The following is a 27574-nucleotide window of genomic DNA, read 5'->3' as shown; positions in this document are numbered from 1 at the left end:
TTCACATTCACTTCTTTACATTAAAATGCAAGATTTACATTTAATCTTCCTTGGCAAAGGAACTAGATTTTGTGTTTACAGAATAAATGTTCAGGAAAAATCCTTTTTGTGAACAGTGCATGCTTTATGATTGCTCAATGTTGATTTATGTGCTGTTCCTGTAAATCTATGGCAAGTGTCCAGTAGTGTGTAACCACGAGGGTCAGACAGCTTCTACAGACTTGAAACAAAGGGCTGAGGCTGGCTCAGGAGCAGGATCAATGGACTGTATAAAGGTGGTCTGATAGCAAAGTCCCTCAATATAACACACAATCAGAAAAACAGTTTGGTGCCCCACATCAGAAACAGGACAAACTCAAGTTCAAATTTCAGAGTGAAAATAATTACACATTCTTGAAAATATATATTCTGGGCTTTAGGTTTTAGTTTGTGAACAATTGCCCTGGCAGAAGAAAAAGAATTTAAGATGACAGAGGCCCTGATTAAGGAACGTGGGGCTCAGCCTCTGTTTGTCCAACAAGGAGCAACATCCCTGCAAAACAAGCCCATTGCCAGAATTGCTACATTATAATGTACGTAACCACAAACTTGCAGGCAGCTGGAATTGTGCAATCTTTTCAGGCAGGCAGACTTAGAGAGCTCTCATCCTTCATAGATAAAACAACTTGAAACTGTTTATTCAAAGAATTTGTCCTACACCTGCTTTGAATAGGGTTTAAAAGAAACACAGCCATTTCTGTGTAAACATTAACTGTATAGCTGTCTCAGTCTACCATAAAAAGCATGTTTATACAAGATGTTACTTTAAAATGAAGAAGCAGGAGGAGCGCTGGCTTTAAAAAGAAATATTTGTATTGTGTTTATTATTCCTTTTGGTCACCGTGGGTTACAGGATGGAATGTACAACATGATTCTATGCTCCTGCTTGTTTTCTAGTTGGGCTGCTCAGGTGTGTTGGAGGAATATCTGTGCATGGATTCAAATACTTTACTTTCCTGTGTGATTAGTGGTCCAGTCTGATGAAGTGCTGTTATCTGGTGCTTTAGCTCTAGTGACGAGACTCTTGACCTGCTGGATCAGCTCCTTCCAGATGCCCTTTGGCACGTGAGTACATCATTCTTCACGGAAAACAAAAATCCCGGTTAAATCTTGCATTTATTAACTTCTCACTCTGCCAAAAAAGCAGAGTTTTATTTTCTGGATGTTTACTTGTATGCTGTATACCATCCTGGCTTTGCTACAGGACATCACAGGAAAACCTATTACTTCAGAAGACTAACTGAATACACTGGGTAAATAATTTCTTTCTTTCTTTGCTTATTCTTATCCTAGGGGTTTTTTTTAAAGCTTATTTAATTAAAGTAAGATCTTAACGCGAGATCAGCCTGTTTTGTGTCTCATGCATCATGTCATAAATTACTATAAAAGACACAGATCTATAATTCTGAAAATAAGAAAAATAATCGAGTTGATTAATATCTAACAAAGCATAGATTAAACTTAGAAGAAAATTTGGAAAAAAACACCCAGAAAAACATTTAGTAGTTTGAAATTGAATAATACCTATCAATTTCAGTTTACAACTCTTTGCTAGTCTATCCCTCTTAAAGACTTTCTGATTTAGCAAGTTATGCCACCAGAATAAACATCTTTGTGTAGTGTTAGTAAAAATTCCATTGAGGCTTTCTAAATCGGCAAGAAGGAATTAGTCTGCATTAGTTATTCATGGTTTCAGTGACATATGGATGAAGGATTTTTCTCCCCCAACTTTCCTTTAGTTTTACTTCTATCACAACTTTCTTAGGAATAGAGAGCAGCAGTTGCCTGCTTCTGCCTGCTAATGACCTCAGCTGAGGCTGTTTGGGGAAACCACATTCCAGGAGTCTGAGATCTTTCTTGAAAGCTCTCATTGATTTTAATATTCATGCTACTGTAATAAAAATAGCAGGTAATGCAGTGAGTGAGAGAAGAGGCTATTCATATGGGTATTAACTTAGCTATCCTGGTTAAACAGAGGTGTTTATTTAGAGCAGCAGCCCTAGAGAGGCACTGTTCTATTCCAGCAGCCCTTCTGCTAAAAGAAGCAAGCATGTCACCTACCCTCTGGTAAGCTGCTAGCTTCTCTTTTTAATACTTTCCTTAGATTTCGGCTACAGTAGCTTTTCTCTCAAATCTCCTCTGTGATTTGTTTTGGGGTGGGAATGTAGTGCTGGGGGTGGAGCAAGTCCCTTCTGTGGGAAAGGCAGTCCATGACCCTAGTAATGCATGTGAAGCAATAATTCATTAAATGTTTTTATAAACATAGAATTTGAAATCCAAAAAGAAATATGCTTGTTTCCTATTGAGTGAGAAATGTTTGCTTCAGATGAGATCAAAGTGGATTTTTTGTTGCTGTTGTTTGAGTTTTTAGTATTATAATTTCTGAGAGTATTTTATTTTATGCTGTTTCCTCATACTGCATAATCTTGTTTTGTTTGCTTTCCTCATTGGGAAATGTCCAACAGTACAAGCTGTTATGAATACTCCCTTTGAGACCTGTTGATGCTCATGCTCAGTAGTAGTGTTTTGAAGTTTGAGCTACACATTTTTGGTCATGTTGAAAACTGCTTGCTCATCTGATTTCATGTTCCAATAGCTATTAATATAAATGTATATGTTTGGGGTTTTTTAACTTTTGGCCAATCTTCTACAGGCAGGAGAAAATTGCCCAGAATGTACTTAGAGAAAATAAGAGATTGCTCATGACTTTTAGAACGGTTTTCTAAATGCACTCTGATTCTAATACACACATAATTAAAATGTGCTAGATTTTAATTTTAAATTTTATTCTTAATCTCACTAATTTTCTGAACAAAACTAGAAAATATTGGGAGTTTATCTGTTTTCTTAGCTGGTTTGACTTTGCCTGGTTCATTGGTGGTGCTTTCATTATTGAGAAATTTTGTGGAGGTAGACAAAATTCACCAAAACAAAAGACCATGAAATGAGGTGTAAATCTGATGGCCAGCATGTTCCAACATCTTTCATAGGAGTTGACTTTTTAAATTAATTTCCTCAGCTTCCAAGGGAAGCTGCTGAAGGCAGCAATAATTAATCTCTGAGATCTGATTTACTAATATTTCTTGAATTAAAAGATGAGAATTGCTAAGTACCATAACAAATAGAGACATCTCAGTCCCTCTGGAAGCAGTTTGTAAGACTGCACAAGTCTGTAAGTTCCTATGGAAGTACATAAGCACTTCCCTGGCCAAGCCTTCTTGAATCATTTGGCAAAGTTGAATTACCTCCTTAAGAAGGAAGCAATCACTCATGAAATGTAGACCCCTGAAGAATGGGAATGTCTGAGAAAATCCTGCCCTACCATACCAGCCCTACAGTAATTTATGGAAGAACTGTGTTTGATTTCAGCTTTAGTTTTCAACTACTATCTACTTGTCCTTTCCTTCACTTTTGTGTATGACTTTTGGCAGTGGCTTAAGTAGGAAACGACCTTTTAAGAATTACCTGTATGTAATTAACTTAACTTCTCAGGCATTGGTCTCCAAGGTCCTTTCTCTTGCTCTTTGCATATCCAGCTGTGAGATAAACATGAAGCTCCAAAGGATTTAGCGCCATTATGGCTGTCTGGACTCTCAAGGCATTGTGTTTCCCTGAGAGGAAAATTTGCCTCCATTTATTGAGAGAGTGCCTAAGAAAAAGGAAGACCTAAATGAAAATAGGTTCTGAAGCTGTGTAGCAGAGCTCACTTGCTGACACGAGGCAGAGGCAAGTGCTGGCAGCTGTGTCATTCAGCCTGCTGTGGCCTCTGAGGCACATTGATTCCAGAAACCATAGATCCTTCTGCTTGTCCCACTCTGGGGAACCAAGACACCAAGGACCTTCTTTAGCATCAGAAAGCTTTTATGCTTTGCTCTTCAGACTTCGTACTCAAGAGTTACTAAAATGCCTGCACTGGTAATTTCGCTGCCATAAAGTTTTATCATCACAACACCCAATCATGTTAAAACTGAATGCGAAGAACCTCAGCTTTTTAATTACTACATAAATTAAAACTTTCTGATCTCAGAAAGCCACTTTGAATGCTAGATGATTCACCATAAATATTTTTCATCTATTATAGTACAGGATTTTATGACTGAAAATGGCCACCTCTGTAAGAAATCACCTTATTGCAGCTCTGATGGTTGTCCCCAATAGGCTCTCTCAGTTAATAGATTTTGCTGTCTCTCACTTGGATTATGTGCACCTTCAAAATGTGACCTAAATGTCCAAATGATGGAGAAGAGCTATTGAAGCATCCTTGAACGTGCAAGCTTCTCAGCTGAAGCTTCTTGGCACACCAGTTCAAGGCAACAGTGATGGTCCCAGAAAGGGAACATGGTGGCATGAGGATGAAGTGATAGTGACAACAGTAGGACAAGACTATTGACCAGATTCAGTAGGAAAAAAATAGCAGAAGCTATAAATGAGGTAAAGAATTAGACAACAGACACTGGGCAAATCTTTGAATAGTTTTCATCATTGCCTGGAATGTAAAAGCATTCTTTAAACACTTGACAAAAAAAATATTCTTAAGCTATTATACAGGGAGATCTGTACAGGAGACTATGTCCTATATCCCACTAATTTTCTTAATAGCATGAAAACTTTGCTGAGAACATGCATCAGTCACGACTCAGTGAATCTTGTTTATTTAAGGACATAGTCCTGAATAAAGAAATCAGTAACTGCTCCAACAATGTGATGGCACTGAATGAAATCAGTGCACTGTCAAAGCTGCTAGAAATATTACTGTTGTCTTGGTGGAGAAGGAAAGGCAGAAGCTGTTAAAAAAACTTTGTCCAAAAATTTCTGCTTTCAGATTATATAAATTAATTACAGTGAAGTTGCATGTCTTGGTTATGGAAACTGAATCTCTTTCCCTTTGATTCTCGGGCCACACCTATTTGTGGACTTATTTGAGGGTCTGGGTAAAAGTTCTGCTAATGTGACATGTCTCAAAGTACTCAATTTTGAACTGTTTCTTCTAATTGTTTTTCTTTCATAATGGTTTAATCAGCAGTCACTTATTTATGGAAGAAATACTTCCCTACACAGCTCCGGTTACAAATTTTTAGAAATTGGAAATAAACTTTTGGTAGCACAAGAGATAAGAGGAAAATATGCAAAACATTGTGTTACTTAAGAATATAATTTAAACTTTACCTTAGTGCTCTCATGAAAGCTGCAGATTGTAGAAGTACTACTAGGCTTCAGTAGCATTGCCAGTTTAAATGATCAAATTTCCTTTAGCTAGCAGGCCCTCTGTACTAGACATCTGAGTTCAGGTTTGATACCATGTACACCAGTTACCCATACCTACCAATTACTTGATGTATTCTTTTTTACAGGAAAATAACTGTATCCTCCTTACCAGGGAGACTTCATTTCAGGAAATGTGATAGCCCCTGGGTTTGGTCACTGCTTGCATAGCTCCACATTAACATCACCTGAGTAACAAAGGTTAATTTTGAATTCCCACACCCTTTGAGCTGTGCTGACTGAAACAGTTGTGCATTTCAGCTCCCAGCCAGAGCTCGCATTTAAAAATCTGAAAAAAAAATTAAAAATCATACATCAAGCATACGAAGCATACAATCATTTTAAACCAACTATGCTAGAAAAGGACTATTAATACAGAAATATGTCCAGATTTTAGCATGTTACTATCATGATGAACACTCCAAACAGCTGCCATCATGGGAGGGGTTTCTGCTGATATTTTATGTAGCCATCAAGAACAGAAATGGAGACAGGAGGTTCTGGAAGTATTGGCCTATTGGCCTGTATTTTGGGGTGGGGAGGGTGACTTTTTCCTCCTTTCTGTCACACAGAAGGAAACAGGTCAAGTTCATCAGGAATTTGAAGAAAGATATATGAATGGTGTACTGGATGCATGAAATTTCTCCCTGCAAAACAGGATGATGTTTTTTAATCATAGAGGGATGATGTGACAAGTAACAGGAGTCACTTATGTGTGTGAGGAGGAGGAGGTCAAAAAGCCAAAAGGGAGACTGCAGTCATGCTTGGACGCTTTTGACAAGAGTTAATGTTTAAGTTTATACTAGTGTTCCCACAGTGTTCCTGTGTTTAGGGAAAGTGCCATTGGGATGAGAAAAGCATTTAATCTTTAAAGAGAGTTCGGCATCTTTCAATTTTTAGTGCTCATCAGGCCTTGTTCACTATTTGATCAATTAGGAAAGTGAGTTGCATCAAAAAAGCTGGGAAGGAAGACATAGAATTATAATATATTCAGGGTTGCTAAACCAGCCATACTTTACAAGGACAGAAAACCTTTCAGGAAGTTTGGGGAGGGCAGATTGTTTTAAACTGGCCATTGACCCATGTTTAACAACATAAATTTATGAATCACATGTAATGTGTAAATGTAATGTGTAAACATTTGTAATCAAATGGGTTTTGTTTTGCCAGTGTTGCATGGATGAGCTTTGTTCTACTCAGGGAACTTGGATCTAGATCATAGGATTTTAAGGAAATGATCTTCAGAAGTGCTTTAGAGTGTGTCTGGAGGAGAGAAGGGAAGGAGAAACAGATGTCTTTTGAGACAGATAGCTAAAATTAGCCATTGGTCTAAGCCCCGTTACGCATGAGCAGGACCCAAGAGCTGAGGCGGCCCCTGCAGCCCGGGGTTCCTCAGCCCCAGCGCTGTGCAGGTGTGCACCAGGCAGCCTGATCCTGTGCACTCAGGCCCTGCTTCCCAGCTCCCAGCACACCTGGATCTTGTCCTGCGAGCAGCACAGGGAAATGCTTTTGCAGACATGTTTTGTTGGACTCTCTTACACAGAAACGTTCCAGGGACAGAGTGTCCCAGACTCAATCCCTCTGAATGTTAGTGGCTTCTCCTGAGTTAAGTGAGGTTAATAGCTAACCAAGCTGCATTATTCACTGCCGCAGTAAAAGATTTTTTTACCCTCATATGAACATTTATTTTGTGAGATTAGAGATTTTGAGGCTCTTTTTCTGTCTTTTCTCTGGTGTTCTCCAGCAGAACAGTTTTCAAGTGAATGTCATTTTATAAAACAAATAATAATGAAATTGAAATTCTTTGTGAGATAAGAACAAATTTTAGGAAGAGGTATTCTTGTAGAAGATACTGCAGCTGAATTAGAACGTGTTTCCAGGGATACAGTATCTCCTCCTTCCTTAAAATATTTTCAATAACATAAAATAGAATTACAATTCAAGACAAATAATAATAGTGAACTGAGAGTTAACAAAAGCTTCAGAATCTATAACCAAAGACAGTGGCCTCATATTTATGCATTGAAAAGGTATGTAACCATGAAAGTTAAAAAACTTCACTAGTGTGCTGTTCCTGAACTACAAGATAAAATCAGGCAAAATAGTTGTTCTTTGTATCTTTTATGCCTTGTATGTTAATTATCTTATCCATGTCTCTGATTCCACATGCATTACAAAAATGTTCTCTCCTCTTGTTTTCAGATAACGTGATTTGAAGATGCCAACCCCTTGGCAAAAATGCTGCAATAAAAAGTCCAGAACTGAGAATGCAAAAGCTGAAATGGACAATATGGCAGAGACAAGTGAAAAAATGCAGATGAAAAAAGAGATCACATTACTAAATGGAGTTTCTTTAATTGTAGGGAACATGATTGGCTCTGGTATATTTGTATCACCCCGAGGTGTTTTAATGTACAGTGCTTCCTATGGACTCTCACTGATCATCTGGGCACTTGGTGGGATTTTTTCCCTGTTTGGAGCTTTGTGTTACGTGGAACTGGGAACATCCATCATAAAATCTGGAGGCAGTTATGCCTATATTCTGGAGGCATTTGGGGCCTTTGTGGCCTTCATCAGACTCTGGTCTTCCTTGCTAATTATCGAACCAACAACTCAGGCAGTGATAGCAATCACATTTGCTAACTACATTGTTCAGCCAATTTTTCCCCACTGTGAGCCGCCGTATGACGCAGTCAGGCTGATTGCAGCTGCGTGTATATGTAAGTAGTGATTGCCAGAAGTTAAGAACTGTAATTATGCGTGGTCAGAGAAGGTTTTTCTAAATTTCTATTTCTTTGCATTCTGTGAAAATAATTATTACCTATCAAAAACACGTTCTTAAGAACTAATAATCTTTTATTCAGATGTATTGTGTTTTGAGCTGGTATTACTAGAGGGGAGAGGAGAATTACAACAATTTGGCAGAGAGAAATTGTGACTGCTGATTAAAGGTACACAAATGTCTATGGGTTCACTGGCCTAACTGGCTAACAGGACACTGTCACATGCACAGATTAATTTATGAAAATGAAGGCTAGAAGTTCTTTGAGCATGTGTGGTTGTATGCTAATTCCCTTACTATATAGAATGATTTCTAAATTATTTTCATTTTGAGAATTACAAAACCCTTTTTCTTCCTTTCAAAACTGAAGTGTAGATTATAGGCAAGTCAGGGAAACAGAAGCAAAGACCAAAAAGATTTCTAGGTAAGAAAAAGCCCACTTTGATCCATGCTTGAGAGCACTCAATGTGACCATGCCATGTTTGTTCTGCTCTCTTCTCCAGCAGCTGGGCTTCACACCTGGTGCCAATGCACACCATCACCTTTCCTCATCTGTCTCTGTTTTGAATCGGGGGGTGACAAGAGGGAGAAGTTTGCTGTGTTGCCCTGTGTGTGCTGGAGTGAGAGCAGATGGGCACATGGCTCAGCCCCTGGCTGGACCTGCTGCCAGCTGAGGGACAAGCCTGACTGCAGAGAATTTGGGAAAAGGAGGAAACTTCAAAACCATGAACACAGAGTAATAGCATGTTGGCCTGGCTCAATTCAGTATCTTCTCACAGCATGCAAACTATGTTTGTGCAGAAGTTGTATACCAAAATTCTGTATACCAGAATTCTGTACCAAAACTGGAGCTTAACTTGGCAGGAAGAAATTTTTGATATACAGGATATAAAGAAATACTATCATTTGTATGTAAATAGCTCTTGTTGAGTTTAATAAAATTTAAATATTATTTAAAAGGAGAAGTGCAGAGGGGGGCATATGTGGCTCGAAGTTTGGAGTCTGACTAGCTGAGGGCGAAAGGCCGACGCTCTTCTGCAATTTTTGGCCAGTACTCTTCGGCGTCTGATGGCCTCGGGCTGTGCTGGCTGCGGACTGGCGTACACCGCTGGTATTGGGGAGGAACGGAGCTGACTATTTCTCGGGGGTTAAACATCGGTTTATTGAAGGTGTTGCGGGATCTAAACGCGGGGAATCTAACCGGGAAAAAGTTTCTTCATAGGGGGTGAAACAGGATTATAAAGGAAGGGGGTGGGTACAGGCGGAACTAATCGGGAAAGGTGAGGGGATGAACTTCACAGAACTGACACTCTATGGAGACCAATAATCAAAAGGTAAAGGAGGTGTCTTGGGACCTCAGCTAACTACTATCTCCAGAGAGGAGAAGGTTCTCGAAACTTGGGAGGAGAAAGGGGGTGATTGACTGGACTTAGGGAGGAAACAACTTTCACTTATAAGGGAAACTAGGGGAGGAGCAATTACACTTCGGCAACTATGAATAGCGGTTACTATAGCAACTTAGCTGACAGGCTAGCAGTGGCGGGAAAAACTGGGGGAACGAAACCATTTTACACATAATAGGGGAGAACAATACATAAATTGGGGGAATAACACAAGAAACTTAACAACACACTACAACAGAGAAGGAGCTAGTCCTAAAGTTCAAAGATTGATGTGTTTTGTCTTACTCACTGTCATGAAAACAGAAAACCGTTGTGTAAATTTTAAACCAGGTATTTCATTTTAGTAAATCTGGGTGGTCCTGAAGTGGTGAAATTTAATTCAGTTTTACTCCTTGAAAGAGTAGTAGCATCTGGATAGATGAGTTTGAAATAGGACTTAAGTGATGTTAAACATCCAGGGCTCCTTTCATGCATAATCTTTTTCTCTGCAGGTTCCTTAACATTTATTAACTGTGTTAATGTAAAGTGGGGTACCCGTGTACAAGATATTTTCACATATGCCAAAGTCATGGCTCTTATCTTGGTGATATCTGTTGGCCTTTACAAAATTGGCAAAGGTAAGAATCATTTTCATTTACCTAAATTCTATGAAATGAATCATATATGATGATTTCAAAATCCATCTAGGGAGATCTTTAACACTTATATATGATGTGTTGTTTATTCTGCAAAAAAAAAGTCGGCCATAGGAAGATCAGATGTATTTTATGGCTTGTTAAGCAATAGAGGGTTAATTATTCAGGCCAAGTCCTGTGCTGCTTGGTCTGAATAGCAAATAGCAGCTGAATTAACATCACTTTACTACTGACTAGTTCAAGTCAGCCTCGGAGTCTGACTCATGCATTACTACCTGTCCTGTCACAGGACAGGAGAACAGAATTTGCATTGCTCCTCACAGTTCCCCCCACCACCCTTCTCCCCCCACCTCACCCCACTGGCACCACCCCCCAGGCACAGCACCCTGCCAGAAGAGAACCAGAGAGGGTAAACCATAGGTGGGATTTGTGGGAGGGCATCTTTGTTCCTAGAAACAGAGGAGAAGACTGCAACAGTGCAGTTGTGTGAATCACTGTGGCATGGTGTTACTGTAAGGCATCACAGGGCAGATGAGCCACCTCCTATCAGCAGTAACTGGAGTGAAGTGAACACACTGCAAAGCTGGAGAGCAGTTTATGCTGGTGCTACCTCAGAGCCTTGCATATAGCAATAGATTTGATTTTATTAATTTGGGCCTCTGGTACAGTGAATTCTCCTCTAGTTCTAGCTCTGCTGCTTAGATTACTAAGGTTTTTACATTTTCATTTTCTCTGAAATTCTTAAATTGCATAGCCTTTATCTTTATTCCATTGAAATAAAGGTAGTTTTCCCTCTCCAGTTTAGGAATTATCTTTTTCTCCTGCTAAATTAGCTTATAAAACCTAACAAGCATGCTTTCTTCTCCATTTCTGTTTGCTGGCCTCCTCCTTTGCTGCAGTTGCATCAGGTGTTACACCATAAAGCTGCATTAGACTTTAGGAATGGCTTTCTGGTTTAGCCATTACCTCTGCATGTCAGTTGTCACCAGCTGGTTGAAGTCTAAAGGGACCTGGACAACCAAACCCAGCCCTAAGGGCAGAGAGGTGAACATTCCGAGAAGAAGCATTGCTTAAGGGTCACAGTTGCATGAAGGAGTAGTTCCCCTCATGAAACTGCTGCAGCTTTGCAAAAGTGTGATTCTGTGATGTCACCTCTGTAGCAGCACCGCCCCTGCTTTCAAATTGCCCCCTTCAAAGCTGCCTCCCCTCCTGCTCACTGCTGTGCTGCTGGGGGCAGGGGCTGCTCCCTCTGGTCCCACATACTGCCCATTTTGTTTCCTCTGCATTGCTCTGTGGGCTCAGGGAGGGTTGAAGCATAAAGGGAACATTATGGTCAGGCACACGAAGTGCTGAGGGCTTTTACTGGTAGTAAAGGTCTCATCTCTGCTTTGTTTAAGCAGAACTGAGCACTTAAATACGGGAAAGTCTGGGAGGAGGAATGATGACAATTTCTGGAGGAAGCTGTGATCAGGTCAATGACCCTTTTAAATTCAGCAGCTTTTTCAATGAAAAGAACAGTTATGATGTTTTAGCCCTGCCTTATTCTTTCTGATGTGCTTGGATACACTTCTTGTGTTAAAGGTCTGTAAATATAACTGATTCTGAATATGAACTGTCTTTACCAAAAAACAACTCAAAAAACTCTTCTTGAACATTTTGGATTTTTCTTTCTTTTACCTTCCAACCGTTTTCTTCTCCAAAGTATGTGTACATCTCATATCTTCTCTTCTTTGGTTCAGTCTCCTGCTCTTCGGTGACTGAATTGCATTTGTAGTATCTAAAAACTCCTTAGTTGAATCAGTGCTTTCATTTTACAAAAAAAAGACTACAAAAAGACATTACTTTCTTTTCTAATTGAAGTTTCAGCATGTTTCTGTCTTCTCTTAATACTTAACCCGCTTCCATTTTCATTAGATGGTAGACTTTCCTTCTCCAATCTCAGTAAGACCTTTCTTCCCCTTTCCAGCACGGCAGTGAAGGCTTGTGCAATTTCACTAACATTTGGCCTATTTTGCAGCACTCTGCAGTTTCTCATCTCAACCAATGGAGCTTAACGAAAGCAGAATTTTGAAAGGAAAAATTTTTAATTTCATCCCTTAGTTTTGGGGAAGCCCCTTGTGGGTCAGAGCATCCCACTGAAAAGTAAAGGAGGTCCCCCTCTAGTGGCCACTAATTCATCTGGGGAAAATAAAAGCGCAGCTGTTAGGAAGGAATATGAGACAGATTCAGGAACTGAAACTGGGTTTGCCAAGAGCCTCATCCTGGCTGACAGGGTACTGCATGCCCTCGGCATGGCTCCCTCCTTCCGAAGGGTCAACAGTAATGTCTGTGAATTCTGGTAGAATTACAAAAGCCACATCCAAATAACAAACATGTGAAAATGTTCTCTTTTCTCCCTGTGCAAGTGTAGCTGTCTGAACATCTGGTTGAAACTCTCTTGTTTGTTAATTAAAAATGTAAGTTGTGCAGTTTTAGAAACAGTAATGAAACCCGGATGCAGTGGGGTGTTATTTCCTTTTGGTTAGCTGGCACTTGAGGTGTAGTGCCCGTCTAAGTTGCAATCCTTGAAATGTAACAGTCAATTGGCACCTGCCATTTGTACAGGGGAAACTGAAAACCTGAGAGCTCCGTTTGAGGGCTCAGCAACAAACCCAGGGATGATTGCCCTGGCTCTCTACTCTGCCCTCTTCTCCTACTCAGGATGGGACACGCTCAACTATGTCACCGAGGAAATGCAGAATCCTGAGAGGTAAACACAGGCTTTCCCTTTGAACCGCTGACAGGTGATGGCAGGACAAGCCACTCTGTATTTGTTTCTGATTAGTCAAATTATTTTCTCTTCTCTTCAAATGAAGGAGTAAATAGGAGAACTCTTTCTGATTATTGTGCTCATTTATCAGTGATACCACACTAATGAATCATTTACCTGTATATGTGTATTTTACATCTTCCACTTCAGACTACAATTTTTAAAGAAGAAGAACAAATTCCTGCTGGAAGCAAGGAAAAGCAAAGGTGCATCTGGCCCTCTAAAATTCCCTGCATCTCTTCAGTTAGGCAGAATTATTTTCCCAAGACATTTTTTGCCACCAGTAGAGTAAGACTGTGTCAGATTTGTGGCTTTTATGATGTGATCTTCAGCATTATGGTTTATGGGCAAATATCATCTCCTGCCTTCTGTAGGGATGCCAGCCCTGTGGGAGTTGGCTTGAGTCGGCCACTCAAGCTGATATAGTCCATCTTGTCTTGGGACATTAGGTTATGAGTCAGGGAAAAATGCCACAATCAAGAAAATATCTAAGTCTGTGCTTAAATCTTATTGTTTCAGAGCTCTCTTACATTGCTGCATATAACAGACAGTGTATTAAATTTACATGTATGAATGTTTTAAGGCTTTTTTTTTTTAAACTTGTGGCAGACACACAAGCATCAAACTAAGCTTTTTATGGCTTTATGGCATTGTTTCACACATGGCTGCACGTTGTTTTGTAACCCCATGATTCAGAATGATGGATTACAAGATGTTATGGAGGTATCCATTCTGGGAACAATCTTCTATTTAATTATTTCTTTTTAAATAACATGGAATAATTTTTCCATTTTCCTTTTGCAGGAACTTACCTCTTTCTATTGCAATTTCAATGCCTATTGTAGCTATTATCTACTTATTGACTAATATAGCATACTATGTAGTGTTGGACATGTCAGCTCTCCTCACAAGTGATGCGGTGGCTGTGGTAAGTTGTGGAACATAACTTAAAGGACACTACAGAAAAATTTCAGGTAGCATGCTTGGCAAACATCTGAAGTACTATCATGTTGAAGGCCGCTTAAAACATTTTTTCATGTAACACTACCATTATATTAGAAGGTGCATATCAAGAATATATCCAATAAATATACTCTTGAAAAATTGTCTTTTATACTCTGTAAATCCTGCTCTAACACTACATCATAGGAAAGATGCTTTTGCTAGGATCAAGGAGCTATAGAAAGTCTGGGTTGTTGGAGAACCATTTTTTTTTTCGTTGTCATTCTAGTGCACAGTATGTAATGTTTAATGCTGCACAACCACAGCAATATTTTCAGTGCAGAAGTGTGCACTGAAATTATTTTTTAAAACCTTATCAATATTTTATACAGAAATAAAATAATAATTCATGGATTACTACGGTTGGGATTTGTCAGAATACTTTAAAGCCAATACATCATCCTCGTTTCCATCACTGAATTAATCTAGGCTTAGTTTTTTTAAAAAATGTTTTTTATTGTATCTGCCAATTTTATTTTGATGCTGATCAGCTTTTCCAAATTCTAATTTCCTAAGTCATTTTTGGGTGCCATCAAAAAGCATGGGCTATGACACTACATTTGGGATAATGTGTTTTCATGAGAGTTTCTCAGAATTATCCGTATTCCTAACACAGTGGGCCTCACCATTATTTTTCTTTCTGTTACAGACATTTGCAGGTGAAACCCTTAGTCATGCCAAGTGGATAATTCCTATAGCAGTGGCCATGTCTTGCTATAGTGGCTTAAACTCATCAATTATTGCAGCATCTCGGTATGGAATAGAAGATTTATTTTAAATAATTGAAGAGGAATCTATAATCTGCCTTCTTTACTAGTTTGGTAATTTTTGCCATGTCAAGTCATACATTTATGATGGAGGTGTTGTTACAGTCAGATGTCTTCTCATGATTAGCACCATTTGATAAACTAAAGCCACTTAAGAAGAGAACAGCACTTACAACAGAGTAATAAAAGAATTGTTTCTTTGCTTTGTCAGGAAGCAAAAAGCTCTTCCTATGGTTGAGTTTCCTTAGTCTTTTTTTAGGCTGTTCTATGTTGGAGCCAGGGAAGGACACCTCCCTGTCAGTCTGAGCTTGATTCACGTGAAGTGCTTCACACCGGTGCCTGCTCTCCTGTTCAACGTAAGTGACGCCCAGCCTCGTGCCTGCCTGGCATTTGGGGTTTGCACCTGGGGTAAAACATCTCTGGGCATTTGGGGTTTGCACCTGGGGTAAAACATCTCTGCTCTGCCCTGGACTCCTCACAGACTTCTCCTGCCCTGGAGACATCTTCTGCATATGCCCACAATTTAAACTCATTGAGGGGGTGGGAGGGGTGTTATTTTGTGTCGTAGAGGGGTTTATTGCAGTGGAAAGAGAATGGCTTGATTCGTTCATGGGCTCTCCAAACAATATTAGTGAGAAGTACAATAGCATTGCTGAGAAAACAGAGAATGGCTAAAGATGTAATGGTATAGACAAGAGCTGTTTATGTCTCTTATGTGAGCTTTTAAAGTGTCACTGGAGGAGAATATGTCAGGAGCATCTCTTCGACCCTGCTGTAGGCTGATGTTCTACAACTGTAGTTATAACAGGAATGACAAAGCTCTTAAAATTAAATTTCTACCATTGGATGCCTATAGCTCTGTTGACTTTTTCTCTGTTGCCACTATACAGGTGAGATCTTGTGTCACAGAATTACTGGAAATTATTTTCATAAATAATCCATGTATTTAAGCATGCATTTTATTTGATGTCTGCCATTGCCATGTGTTACATATCATTTATTAATAGATTATCATACTCACCCTGCTTGACATCAAATAATTTACTAAAAATTATAATCTCATTATAAAGACTCTTCTCACAAGGACTCTGTTTGCACTAGCAAGTTGATTTATACTCTCTGGGTATACCACCATTCACATTTTTCATGTGGAAAGTGGAAGTTTTTCTGCTCATGTGTTAAAACAGACATTGAATTCCTGGTGGTTTAGGTCTTTCTGTGCAGGCAGTATAGCACACCTGCAGTGCACAGAATTTTCTCTAATGGTTTCAGTTTATGAGTGGACTTAAATCCTAAGCTCATACAAACAGGTTGGAAACCAGTCAGTTTGTAATTTTACTCTGTCCTTGTTTTCACATTAAAATGTCTTTGTTTTTTATTGTTTCTAGGGCTTAATGACTTTACTTTATCTCCTTGTGGAAGATGTTTTCCTCCTTATTAATTACTACTGCTTCAACTATTGGCTCTTTGTGGGTCTATCTATTGCAGGACTAATCTATCTGAGATATACTCAGCCACATAGACCACGGCCTGTTAAAGTAAGTAAAAAAGTCAGGAAGAAAGCTCTAAAAGCCAGCTAATGCATGTGTTTATATGACCTTTAATATCACAACCATAACAGTACCAGTTATATTATAGATTATTTATTAGCCATAGAAATTCTTTCAAAATACAAGAGGAAGGAGCAAAACCCATTAAGAGTCCACAAGAACATCTGTTCGGGTAGTTTTGCTGTGAGATTGAAATAATATACACCATTTATTCCTCTTTCATTCAGACTTATGATAATGTTTGTTTAAAAAAAAAAAAAAAAGGAATAAATAAATGTCTGAGGTTTTTAGCCCATCCTGGGAGAACAGCAGACTCAGTAGAGCTGGTGATGGAGGCTCCAGAGAGGTTAACACTCTGATCAAACTTACATGATTTAACAAGCACAGTAAAATCCTTCCAAAGCCCATAAATGTCCAGATTTCTGCCCACACAGAAGTTAGCTTAAATTATCAAATATATTTTGAATGTTCCCTCCCACTGGGTAGTGGTCATAAACAGTAAAATGCAAGTTTGATGATTGACTTAGAAGAGCATTTGACTATCAGTTAGGCAAGGGTGAGTGCACAGAAACAAAGTGTGCCTAAAACCTGTTTCTAGTTTTAATCCAGTGATTGTCCAGGAAGCAAAGATGGAAACACACAGCAGGCACACAAAACCATGCACTGGCTCCTGTGTGTTGGCTCCGTGACCTGCATTTTGGCTCTGCAGTGATGCAGTAAAAATCAAGAGAATTACAAATTAACACACCCCAAATATTTCTTCTTTGTCAATCTCTCTTCCTAAACTCCTGCATCATTTTTACAAACACATTTTCTTTCCACTAAAGTGTAACATCCTGATTAATTTTAAAAAAGTTCAAACAAAGGCATAAAATATTCTAAGCACCTCCTGCTAGAAACCTGCCCAATTTTCCACAGCAGACCAAATTTTCCTGGAGCATGTTCGCACTCAATTTCCAAACTTTCCCACAAAATATGTGGAAGATAAAGATTAAATCTTGCCTTATTGGCAATTTTGCCTCTGACTCTACTAAGGATTACAATCAGATTTTACACAAAGACTGTTTAATTCCTGTCAGCATTTGTCAGCTTAGTCAACACCACAACTCCACATACACCATTTCCTTTTCTGAAATGCAGCAGTTGGTTTTCATCAACTTATATTTTTAACCTTTAAAAGGAAAAAAAAAAAGTATTTATAACAGTAAACTCTCACCAATTTCAGCTGGAATTCAAATGTCAACTCCTGGACCCTTGAGAAGGCTCACTACTAAAGACAGGAAAAATAAAAAGTGAAAAATAAATTCATAAAGAGGTTTTTGAAACCTTCATAGAATCATAAAAGGTCAAGGTTTGGAAGGGACCTCCAAGATCACCTAGTCCTAACCATCCCTGCCACAGGCAGGGACAATTTCCACCAGACCAGGTTGCTCAAGGATTTATCCAACCTAGCCTTGAACTACTGCCAGAGTTGGGGTATCCACAACCTCCCTGGGCAACCTGTTCCAGTGTCTCGCCACTTTCACAGTGGAGAATTTCTTCCAAATACCTAACCTAAATTTCTCCTCTTTCAGTTTGTACCCATTATTCCTTATCCTATCACTACATTTCCTGGTGAAGAATCCCTCTCCAGCTTCCCTGTAGGCCCCCTAAGACGCTGGAAGGTTGCTGTGAGGTGTCCATGCAACCTTTTCTTCTCTTGGCTGAACAGCCCCAGCTTTCTCAGCCTGCTGTCATAGGGAAGGTGCTCCAGTCATATCAGCTTCATGGCCCAGCTTTCCTTATTTGTGATATATTTGTTAAGTGCCCACAAAAAGGGTTGTAAATCAGTCCTTTAGTTCTACAACATCAAGAATGTAATTCGAGGTCTAGAGAAGTCGTTTCCAACCAAAAATACAGGTAACAATTCTGAACTGAAGTTGGAGAGAAAGCTACCCATTACTTAAAGTATTTCTTTCAAAGGTTGATCTTTTACTAATTGTAAAGGAACTGAGTTATGCAGGCCTGAAAAAAATAAAATAGATGCTCAGACGTATACCAAATAAGAGACTCTCAGCAGTGTACACAGAAGTTAATAAATTATGCTGACTGTAAGCAGTCAAAAAGATTCAGTACATACTTTTATTATTGACATGTCTAACTTTAATCTGCAAAGCCTGAATTTTTACAATAGAGTGTTTGTTGCATCTTTTAACAAATGCTGTTTTGTTTTTTTTTTGTCTTCACAGCTTAGCCTCTTCTTCCCTATAGTATATTGCTTGTGTTCCCTATTCCTGATTATAGTGCCTCTCTACAGTGACACAATCAATTCCCTTATTGGGGTTGGGATTGCCCTCTCAGGCATTCCTGCATATTATTTGGGAGTCTATCTGCCAGTTGAAAAACGACCTAAATGTCTACTTTGGCTCTCTGGTAAGCAACATCATGTCCCAGTCACCATGTCAAAACCTCGGTCAGAAGAAGGAAAGAACAATTTTTCCTAAAATCCTTATTTATATGAAGTTTGGCTATGCTTTGGTATGTGGCATGTCTCAGATCATCTGCTTTATCACATGGTTCTGAAAACAAAACCATGCTTACCTGTAAAAAACAGGCCAATATGTAGGTGTCATAACTGTGTTGGCTCAATAAAAGCCACGTAGGATTGTGAATACTAAACCTAATCTTTTTAATACCCTGGAAGGCAGAAATACCAGAACATCTTTGCTTCACTTTCCATCCAAGAATGGAAAAATCCAAATCAGAGGAGTCCACAGATTTTCAAAAACAATGAAATAATTAATTATTCACTTGAAGGGTAGTTGCTAGTCCTCAAATTCAGACAGTCTGGAAAAACAAATTTTTAATATTTTTGTTTATTATACTTTGAATTCAGCTATCAGCAATGAAAATGTTGATGAAAACATGATTAAACAAGAATTTCAGTTTAATAATTTGCTTCTTTTGCTTTTAGCTATTTATAACTTATACCTAATTTTATTGATTACTGTGTTTCAAGATTTTTCTACTATCTATGTAATGTTTTCAAACCCTCAAAATCCAGATGTATGTCTAAGATATATTTAAATTTCTGTCACACATTTTTGCCACTACAGCTACAACAACGAAGTATGTTCAGATGCTCTTCTACTGTGCTCTGTCAGACCTGGACATAGATGTGGAACCCACAGCAGCCAAGAGTAAATAGAGTTGCCTCAACATTGAGAATTGTGCCTTGACATCTCCTGTCTGGAACAATTTTTATCATCTGAAGTTCTCCCCACATGCTCAGTCATACTAGAATACCAACCACTGTACTGTGCATCAGTTTGATGTCAGTTAAGTTGTGATGGTTTTATAAAACACTCTGTTTTCCAGGATTTCTTTTTAAAATTCTGTTTGTTAATACTGAGTTATCATGTAACATGTTGAAACTATAAAGCACTTTGTTGGAAAGGATGAAAGTTTGACAAGAAAGTTTCACAGATATATGTGCTTGGCAGAAAGCTCTTTGAATGTAGGATCTGAGAATGAAATAGACATGGAAGCAAGTTTTGATATAGAACAATACATGTCTAAATTGACAACTGCTGAGCCAGTCATGACTGGACAACTAAGAAAGCAAAGGTTAAGTCGTGTTGCTAGGGTGTTTTATGACTAGAGCAAAGGATATGTTGACCACAAACGAAAAGATATTTTTACCAAGCAGAAAGGTCTTAGGAGAAGCAGAAACAGGCAAACAAGCATGCCAATGTGGCAAGTTGGAAAAACGTCTAAGAATTTTTTGCTGCAAGAAAACTGAAAAACAACTTTAAGCTTAAACTGTAACATATTAACTCATGTGATTGGATAGTATTGACCATAATATGGTAATGATAGTAGTTATGATAGGCTATAGGTAATAGTAAAGGTATTAATTGGTTATGTATTAAGATGCTCAGCAAAGAAAAATATATAATGCAATATAACCAAAACTAAAGGGTCTTCAGTCTTGTCTGTAGCTGAAACTGACAGCTGTAGGCATGGCTCTGTCGCCCACAACCCAAGACTGCTTTAAAATCTTGTGTACAATAAACAGCATTTTGAAGAGCCGCCTGGAGTCCTGCATCTCTCATCTCAGGCTTTTACTAATGGCGCCCACATTTTAGTAGGCAAACTCGGACTTTTAGCAGTAAGAGACCTCCTGGTGAACTGAGAAGGAAGAGCCCACAAGGAGGAACAGGCACCTGAAAGGAAGGTGACCGGAGGCCGGACAGATGTTGCTGCAGGACAGTACCTGGATTGGAGCTCAACGTAAGCAAGGAGGACAGCAGGTGAGCACTGGGGAATCAATGGGGCAGAATGTGTCTGCCGATCAGAGACGTGTATCAGCATTTAAAATCTCTAATTAAATCCAGTCCAAGTACATTGCCAAAACAAGAGCTTAAAAAGCTTCTACCATGGAATGAGACCAAGTTCCCAAATGCCGATTCTATGGCTGTGTTTACCGGAGACCTTTGGGTTCTGTGGGGGTCAAATGATACAATGCTATTTCTCACCACGACAAAACAGCAGCAGATTTACTCCCCACTTGCTGCGGGCTTGTAGAAATGTTTTCTGGGAAACTCTCGCTGCAGTGCCCTTTCCCCTCACCATTCCACCTGAACTCCCCGCGCTGCCTCTCCAGCCAAGAGAGGGGGAAGGAGGAAGAGGGAGAGGAAAACACCAACTGCAGCTGCAGTAAGAGAGGTAGACCAAACTAAAAGCTACTCTACCTCAGAGGATGAGGGGGATCGCTTAAATCCAACACCAAATCCTTAAATCCATCACCAACAAACACAAAAAACCAACCAGATTTGTTTCCAAATAATCCCAGGGCTTCCGCTGTAACTGGAGGAGATCTTTTAATCATGTTGCCGCCGCCAGCAGGAAGCACTGAGGGACCCACTAAATCATCCCCCCGATTCCTTACGCCTGCAGCTTGCAAGGCTTTAGAGAAAATTACTGATGCTCTGCAAAATAGACCAGCACATCTCTATGTTCCAGATAAACATTTTTTCCTTGCAGTTTTAGGAGAAACTCTGAGACTGTATGGCCTCATCTTTCAATGGGACTCCTCTCAAAATTGCCTTTGCTAATAACTGAATGGGTTTTTCTTTCTTACAGGTCACCAAAGACAATCTTTACATCTTTAGAGATGATTTCTCAAATCATCATCAAAGGCAGAGCAAGGCTTCTTTCTACAGCAGGTTGCAAATTTACAATCATCTACTTACCTATAATTAAATTCTATTTTGATTGGGCCATGCAAAAGTCAGATTTGTTGTATGCCTTGTTAGATTTTCCAGGTGTTTGCTCCATTCATTATCCAGCATACAAATTGATCAAAGCTAAATTATGCTACAAAGAGAAACCCCTTATCAGTGAAGAACCTTTAGAATCTCTTCAGTTATGGGCCAGGACAAACACACAAGGCAGTAGTTACATGGCAAAATAAAAATACCAAATCCTGGGAACAAGATGTTCAGACAGTCAAAGGTTCTCCTCACACTGTTGAATTGGCAGCTGTGCTGAGAGCATTTCAGCTCTTTCCAGAGCCTTTTAACTTAGTCACTGATTCAGCATACATTGCTAACATTGTTAGGAGAATTGAAGGATCTGTTTTAAAAGATGTTAGGAACAACAAATTGTCTTTGGCTCACCTGTCTTTATCAAATTTTGTCACACAGAACTAATCTGTATTTTGTTGCCCACATTAGAGCTCACTCTGGTCTCCCAGGGTTTATGGCAGAAGGGAATGCACGAGCTGATGCATTGGCATCAGCAGCACGTGGTGAGGGAGCTGCAGGAGACACTGAAGATTCCACTTTGGTGCTTCCTGCAGCTACCTTGCCTAACACTGTTGAACAAGCTCAATTGAGTCATGCCTTTTTTCACCAAAATGCAGAGGCGCTCAGATGAGATTTTCACATTTCCCTAGAGCAAGCACAAGCCATAATAAGGGCTTGCCCTGACTGCTAGCTTGTCCAGCCTATCCCTTCTACATATGCCACCAACCCAAGAGGGCTGGAAAGTTTTCAAAAATGGCAAACAGATGTCACAAAGTACCCTTCTTTTGGGAAATTTAAAAATATCCATGTCTCTATTGATACATTTTCAAAAGCATTTTTTGCATCTGCACATTTAGGAGGAACAGCTAAACATGTTTGCCAGCATTTTTCACAAGCATTTTCCTCATTAGGTGTCCCTCAAGAAATCAAAACTGATAATGGTCTTTCATATGCTTCACAAGAATTTGCCACATTTTTAAATGACTGGGGTGTTTGCCATACATTTGGTATTCCCTCCTCTCCCACAAGCCAGGGAATGGTAGAAAGAACACATCAAACTCTAAAACACATTTTAGATCAACAGAAAGGAGGGGGAGCCCAGGATACACCTCAAAGAAGATTGAATAAAGCTTTGTATGTTTATAACTTTTTGAATAGCTCTGCAGAAGAGCCTGATCCCCCCATTTACAGATATTTCATGATCAAAAAAGCAAAACTGAAAGAGAACCCCCAGTTTTAATAAAAAATCTAGAATCAGGACAAATAGAAGGACCATATGATCTTATAACATGGGGCAAGGGGTTTGCATGAATTTCTACAGACATAGGACTCAAGTGGCTGCCAGCAAAAAATGTGAAACTGCACCACCCATCAAAGCCCATGGATGCTTCCACACCAGCCAGTGACCCTGCGAGTGGAAGCTGAGAAAACAGCACCCAAACATGAACTATGCAGAATCACCCAAAGAAAATTGTCTGCCAGAAACAGTTCAAGAAAATAATGGAGTTTTATTATTATTTGTGTGGGTGAATGCAGCTTTTACCCTTTTGTTTTTATTTTTATAGTGAAGCTTTACCTGTAATTCAACCAAAGACAAGTGTTTGGGTTTCTTAGCCAAGTCCACAGGCTCCGACACCATCTGCTTATCCAACACAATCCCCTGATAAAACTCTTTCAACTTGTTTGGTTGGAGTGCCTTTCCCAGAAACTTTTGATAATGTCACTTTTGATAAATATTGGCCATATGACAATCATGACATTTCCCCAACTCCCAGCCTGAGACACCAAACTTATAATTATGAAGTTGATAAATCTGACATTCAAGAATTGGAATTTTTAGGCTCATTAACTATGGACACTTGTTACTTGTTTCATTTTGTGGGAAAAAACAGCCCTCATCTAAATGTTACTCCTTATCACCCAGTTTATAGTAATGACTTGGTGTCATCAAACTAAGCTTCTTACATACAATGAACCTCACACAAATCATTTTAACAAACTTCCTATTCAATTTCCTAAAGGAATTGTCTTATCTGTGGAGACAGGGCTTGGCAAGATATTCCCTCAAAATCAGATGGTGCCTCTTGTGCCCTGGGACAACTTACAATAATTGCTCCCAGTGTCAAAAAAGCAATCAAAAAGAAAAATAGAAAAATAAGATCTTCCTTGTGGGATCATTATGACAGCAACTGTGATAGTGAGTTTCACCCTTGGAACTCTGGAAAATCAATTGTTACAAGCATTTTTTGCTTCAAAAAAGCTTTTTGAGCAGTCCTCAATTGCACTGAAACAGTTAAACAAATTAGGGTGTTGGCTCAGTAAAGAAATAAACTCTGCTATGATTAGTGATTTGCTGACAGACGAAGTCAGACATGCCACTTTACGAAACAGAGCTGCTATTGACTTTCTTTTACTAGCACATGGGCACGGCTGTGAAGATTTTGAAGGATTGTGTTGTATGAACTTGTCTGATCATTCTACTTCTATTCATAAACAGCTGCAAAACTTAAGAGATTTAGCTAACCAAATTTCAGCAGATGAAACAGTCTTGGATAGACTGTTTGTTTGATGGTTGGAGCTTTGCACCTTGGCTGAAGGAACTTTGTAAAGTAGGCTTGATTGTTTTAGTGGTGATAATTGTAATTATAGTAGTGGTGCCCTCTGCACTTCTATGTGTGCAGAGAATGATGAATAAGAAGACAGTTTCTAGCATCTTTGTTGTTCATCAGAATGGGGGAGATGTTGAAAAGGATGAACATTTGACAAGAAAGTTTCACAGGTATGTGTGCTTGGCAGAAAGGTCTCTGAATGTAGAATCTGAGAAAGAAATAGGGATGGAAGCAAGTTTTGCTATAGAAGAATAATAGATGTGTAAATTGAGGTTTGCTGAACTGATCTTACTGGACAACTAAGAAAGCAAAGGTTATTACAAGTTGGAAAGAGATTTTATGACTTAGAGCAAAGGATAAGCTGACGACAAACAAAAGGATGTTTTTACCAAGCAGAAAGATACCACAGGCAAACAAGACATGTCAATGTGGCTAGTATAAAAAAGGTCTGAGAATTTTCCACTGCAAGAAAAACTGAAAAACAACTTTAAGCTTAAACTGTTACATACTATGTTGTGATTGGATAGTATTGACCATAATAATGGTAATGATAGTAGTTATGATAGGCTACAGGTAATAGTAAAGGTATAGATTGGTTCTTATGTTTTAAGATGCTCAGCAAATAAAAGTATATAATGCATTGTAGCCAAAACGAAAGGGTCTTCAGGCTTGTCTATAGCTGGAGCTGACAGCTGTAGACACAGGCTCTGTCACCCAGGACCCTGGAATGTTGTAACATCTTGGATACAATAAACTGCATTTTGAACAGCCACCTGAAGTCCCGCATCTCTTGTCTCAAGCTCTTACTAGACACACCTGCTGGAGGGAGGGCAGGAGGGCAAAAAAGTTTACACTGGAAGAAAACCTGCTTGATGATGTTTGAAAACATTCCACCTACATGCAGAGACCAGAGGGGGATAAAAGAAAAAGGAAAAGAGCATGTACTGGTTTAAAACTGTAATAAATCTCTCTGTAGAAGTGCAAAGAGTTATTTGGAAACTGAAGAAAGGCAAATTTGACAGTAATGGTCATAAGTTAAGGACAGGCTGCTGAACCAGATGCCTGATGTGCAAAAGAATTTCAGAACTATTGCAATGCACAGTGTGTGTTCGGGTCAGAATACGGTCTTCATAGTGATATTACCTTATTTCTGATTAGACCTTCCTCTTGCCTGTATTGTGCCATCATATGAGGAATCCTGCAAATTGCATCCATCTTTCTCTTGCTGTCTTAGGACTTATGTCCTGTCTGTCTCTGAGACAGGGTGGTCATGGAAGCAGAATCTAAATTGCCAATGGAGTCACATTTGACTCCACAAGAGGGAGAACTCCTCGGCCTGGTGCTCTCAGGAAAAAGAGAGCTCTTTTCAGATCTTCTGCTCGGAGCAGCAGAACCAGAGCCATGTGTATATTCCTGCCCCCAGCAAAAGTCCCGAGATGTACAGGCTTAACTCCAATGTAAAGTGTCACCTACATATTCTGACTAATATGTATCTATAACAACCTCCAGCAAGTCCAATGAAGATGAGGTTAAAGTTCAAACATTCCTCTTTCTTTACAGGATTGCCTTGGTGTCTGTAGCAGCAGACAGATTTTTTTCATTCTGGCTGTTTTCAATATGTAACAGCATGAATGAAAAGGATCAGAATTTCTACAATAACTTTTCAGAATTTCTACATTAACCATAAATAATAAACAAACTAATCATAGCTAATAGATAACAAATTAGCTATTTTATGGAAATGAAAAAAATTGTTCTGCTTGAATGTCTGAGTAGTTTTCCATCCTTATACTCCCATTTTTTCTTCTCTATCTTTTTGTCAGATAAAACTTGTGAAATATCCAAGTCTCTCTGCTATTTGGTAGTGAAGAAATATTTATAAAGTCACTCTTTGGAAAATACAATGTTGGTATCAGATGCCTGTTGACCTGCTGCCAATATGATATCAGTACATGGGCAGCTATTGCCTTTGTTCTATATTTGTTATTTTTCTGTATCACTCTGTTGAATCCACTTCCACTTTAACTGCCTTCTAGAGCAATCCCCTTGCTCTGCTCACTTAGTGGAATACCAAGCCATCCTCACCTTCCATCTCAGCTTATGCTATTCATCTGCTGCCAGTAATTCTCTTGATACATGAAGGTACTCTCAATCAGCTCCTCCTAGTAATAGCTGCAAGTAAACAATAGGCACAAAGTGGGCAAGATATCTGCAAGAAGTAGGCAGCCAAAGGTAGCAAAAGGGGAAGGGGTATGCAGATTTCATATTCTTTTCTTCATTTTTACTCCCAGGCAGACTATCTGCATTAGTTGTACTGCTTGCTACAAATCCAGATGGTAAAGAGATGGAAGGAGTATAGGCATGCTTGCCAGTTTTGTACGGGCAGGGTCAGGAAGGCCAAGATGCAGCTGAAGCAGAATTTAGCAAGGGATGCAAAGGGAAATAGAAGGGTTGCTGCAGGTGTGTCTGCCAGAAAAAGAAGCTCAAAGAAAGCCCCGTCCTGGAAACATTCAAGAGCAGCTTGCAGGGGCTCTGAGCAATCTGATCCAGTTGAAGATATCCCTGACCATGGCAGGGTGGTAGGACCCTTAAAAGGTCCTTTCCAACCCAAATTATTTTATCATTCTATGAGTCTGAGTCTATGATTCTTCATTATGGCTGAATTGCTGAGTGGAGCAGAGGGAACTCCTGCACTGTAATTATTTTTGTCCTGTTGATATCCATGGCAATAAATTATTAAGTTCCCAGTTAGAGAAAGGATGGGGACTGACAGCTCAGCCTCCTGTGTGGCTGGGAAGATGTATCAGCACAGGCCAGGGTGGCACACTGCAGCTTCCTGAATACAGCACAGGCAATCAATTTCCACTAATGGTTCAAAGCAGGGTGCTTTTGCAAAATCAGTTCCCTGGAAACAGGACATAGGGCAAAAGATTTTGACAGTGAATCATCTTCATGGCTTCAACACTCTGGGCTCAAGCCATGCTGCTTTTCAGCTGCTCTGTGGCTCTGCCACATTGCTTTGGTAGAACAAAATAGGCTGTAACACAAACATGGGCACTAGGAAATAATCAGCCAGGAATGATTTCTGGGTGAAGTAGAGCCACAATATATATTTCTCATCCCTAAGTGCACTTTAGGGCACTGTCAGAGAAATGCTGTGCTCTGGCTGAGCACAGGCATCAGAACAGTCCTGTGGTGCCAGGGAGATCTGAGGATAAATGACAGTGGCTTGAGCAGAGCTGAAGATGACAGCCAAGTAGACAGAGCAATAGCATTGCTGAGGACGTGAGGAGGGGTACAAGTAGCTTTCTGCACAAAGGGAACAGACACTCAGCATCCTTCAGCCAGAACAGGAATATCCACACCCTGACATCTACCAGGATATAAATAATCCTACTGAAGTGGCTGCTGCATTGATAGACTGGAAG

The 27574-nt window shown here is 39.5% G+C and overlaps 1 protein-coding gene across 3 annotated transcripts; it reads left to right on the top strand.

Annotated features, from left to right (window-relative positions):
• Positions 1-738: 738 nt before the first annotated feature.
• On the top strand, positions 739-20421 carry LOC135443371 (Y+L amino acid transporter 2-like). Of its 3 annotated transcripts, XM_064703588.1 has the most exons (11): positions 739-949; positions 1047-1104; positions 7504-8021; positions 9978-10103; positions 12726-12870; positions 13735-13858; positions 14582-14685; positions 14959-15055; positions 16088-16237; positions 18478-18661; positions 19345-20421. In XM_064703588.1, the coding sequence occupies exons 3-11, from the start codon at positions 7520-7522 to the stop codon at positions 19434-19436; spliced, it is 1524 nt and encodes a 507-aa protein (XP_064559658.1). In that variant the 5' UTR covers positions 739-949; positions 1047-1104; positions 7504-7519; the 3' UTR covers positions 19437-20421. The 3 variants fall into 3 exon arrangements, with proteins under 3 accessions (XP_064559658.1, XP_064559657.1, XP_064559659.1); XM_064703587.1 differs by lacking the exon at positions 739-949 and having other exon boundaries at positions 951-1104; XM_064703589.1 differs by lacking the exons at positions 739-949; positions 1047-1104 and adding an exon at positions 1170-1292.
• Positions 20422-27574: the final 7153 nt, after the last annotated feature.

Source organism: Zonotrichia leucophrys, chromosome 2 (assembly GCF_028769735.1).
Source record: "Zonotrichia leucophrys gambelii isolate GWCS_2022_RI chromosome 2, RI_Zleu_2.0, whole genome shotgun sequence".
Lineage (NCBI taxonomy): Eukaryota > Metazoa > Chordata > Aves > Passeriformes > Passerellidae > Zonotrichia > Zonotrichia leucophrys.
Note: the sequence above shows the minus strand (reverse complement) of the source record. Positions and strands in the feature narration are given on the sequence as shown.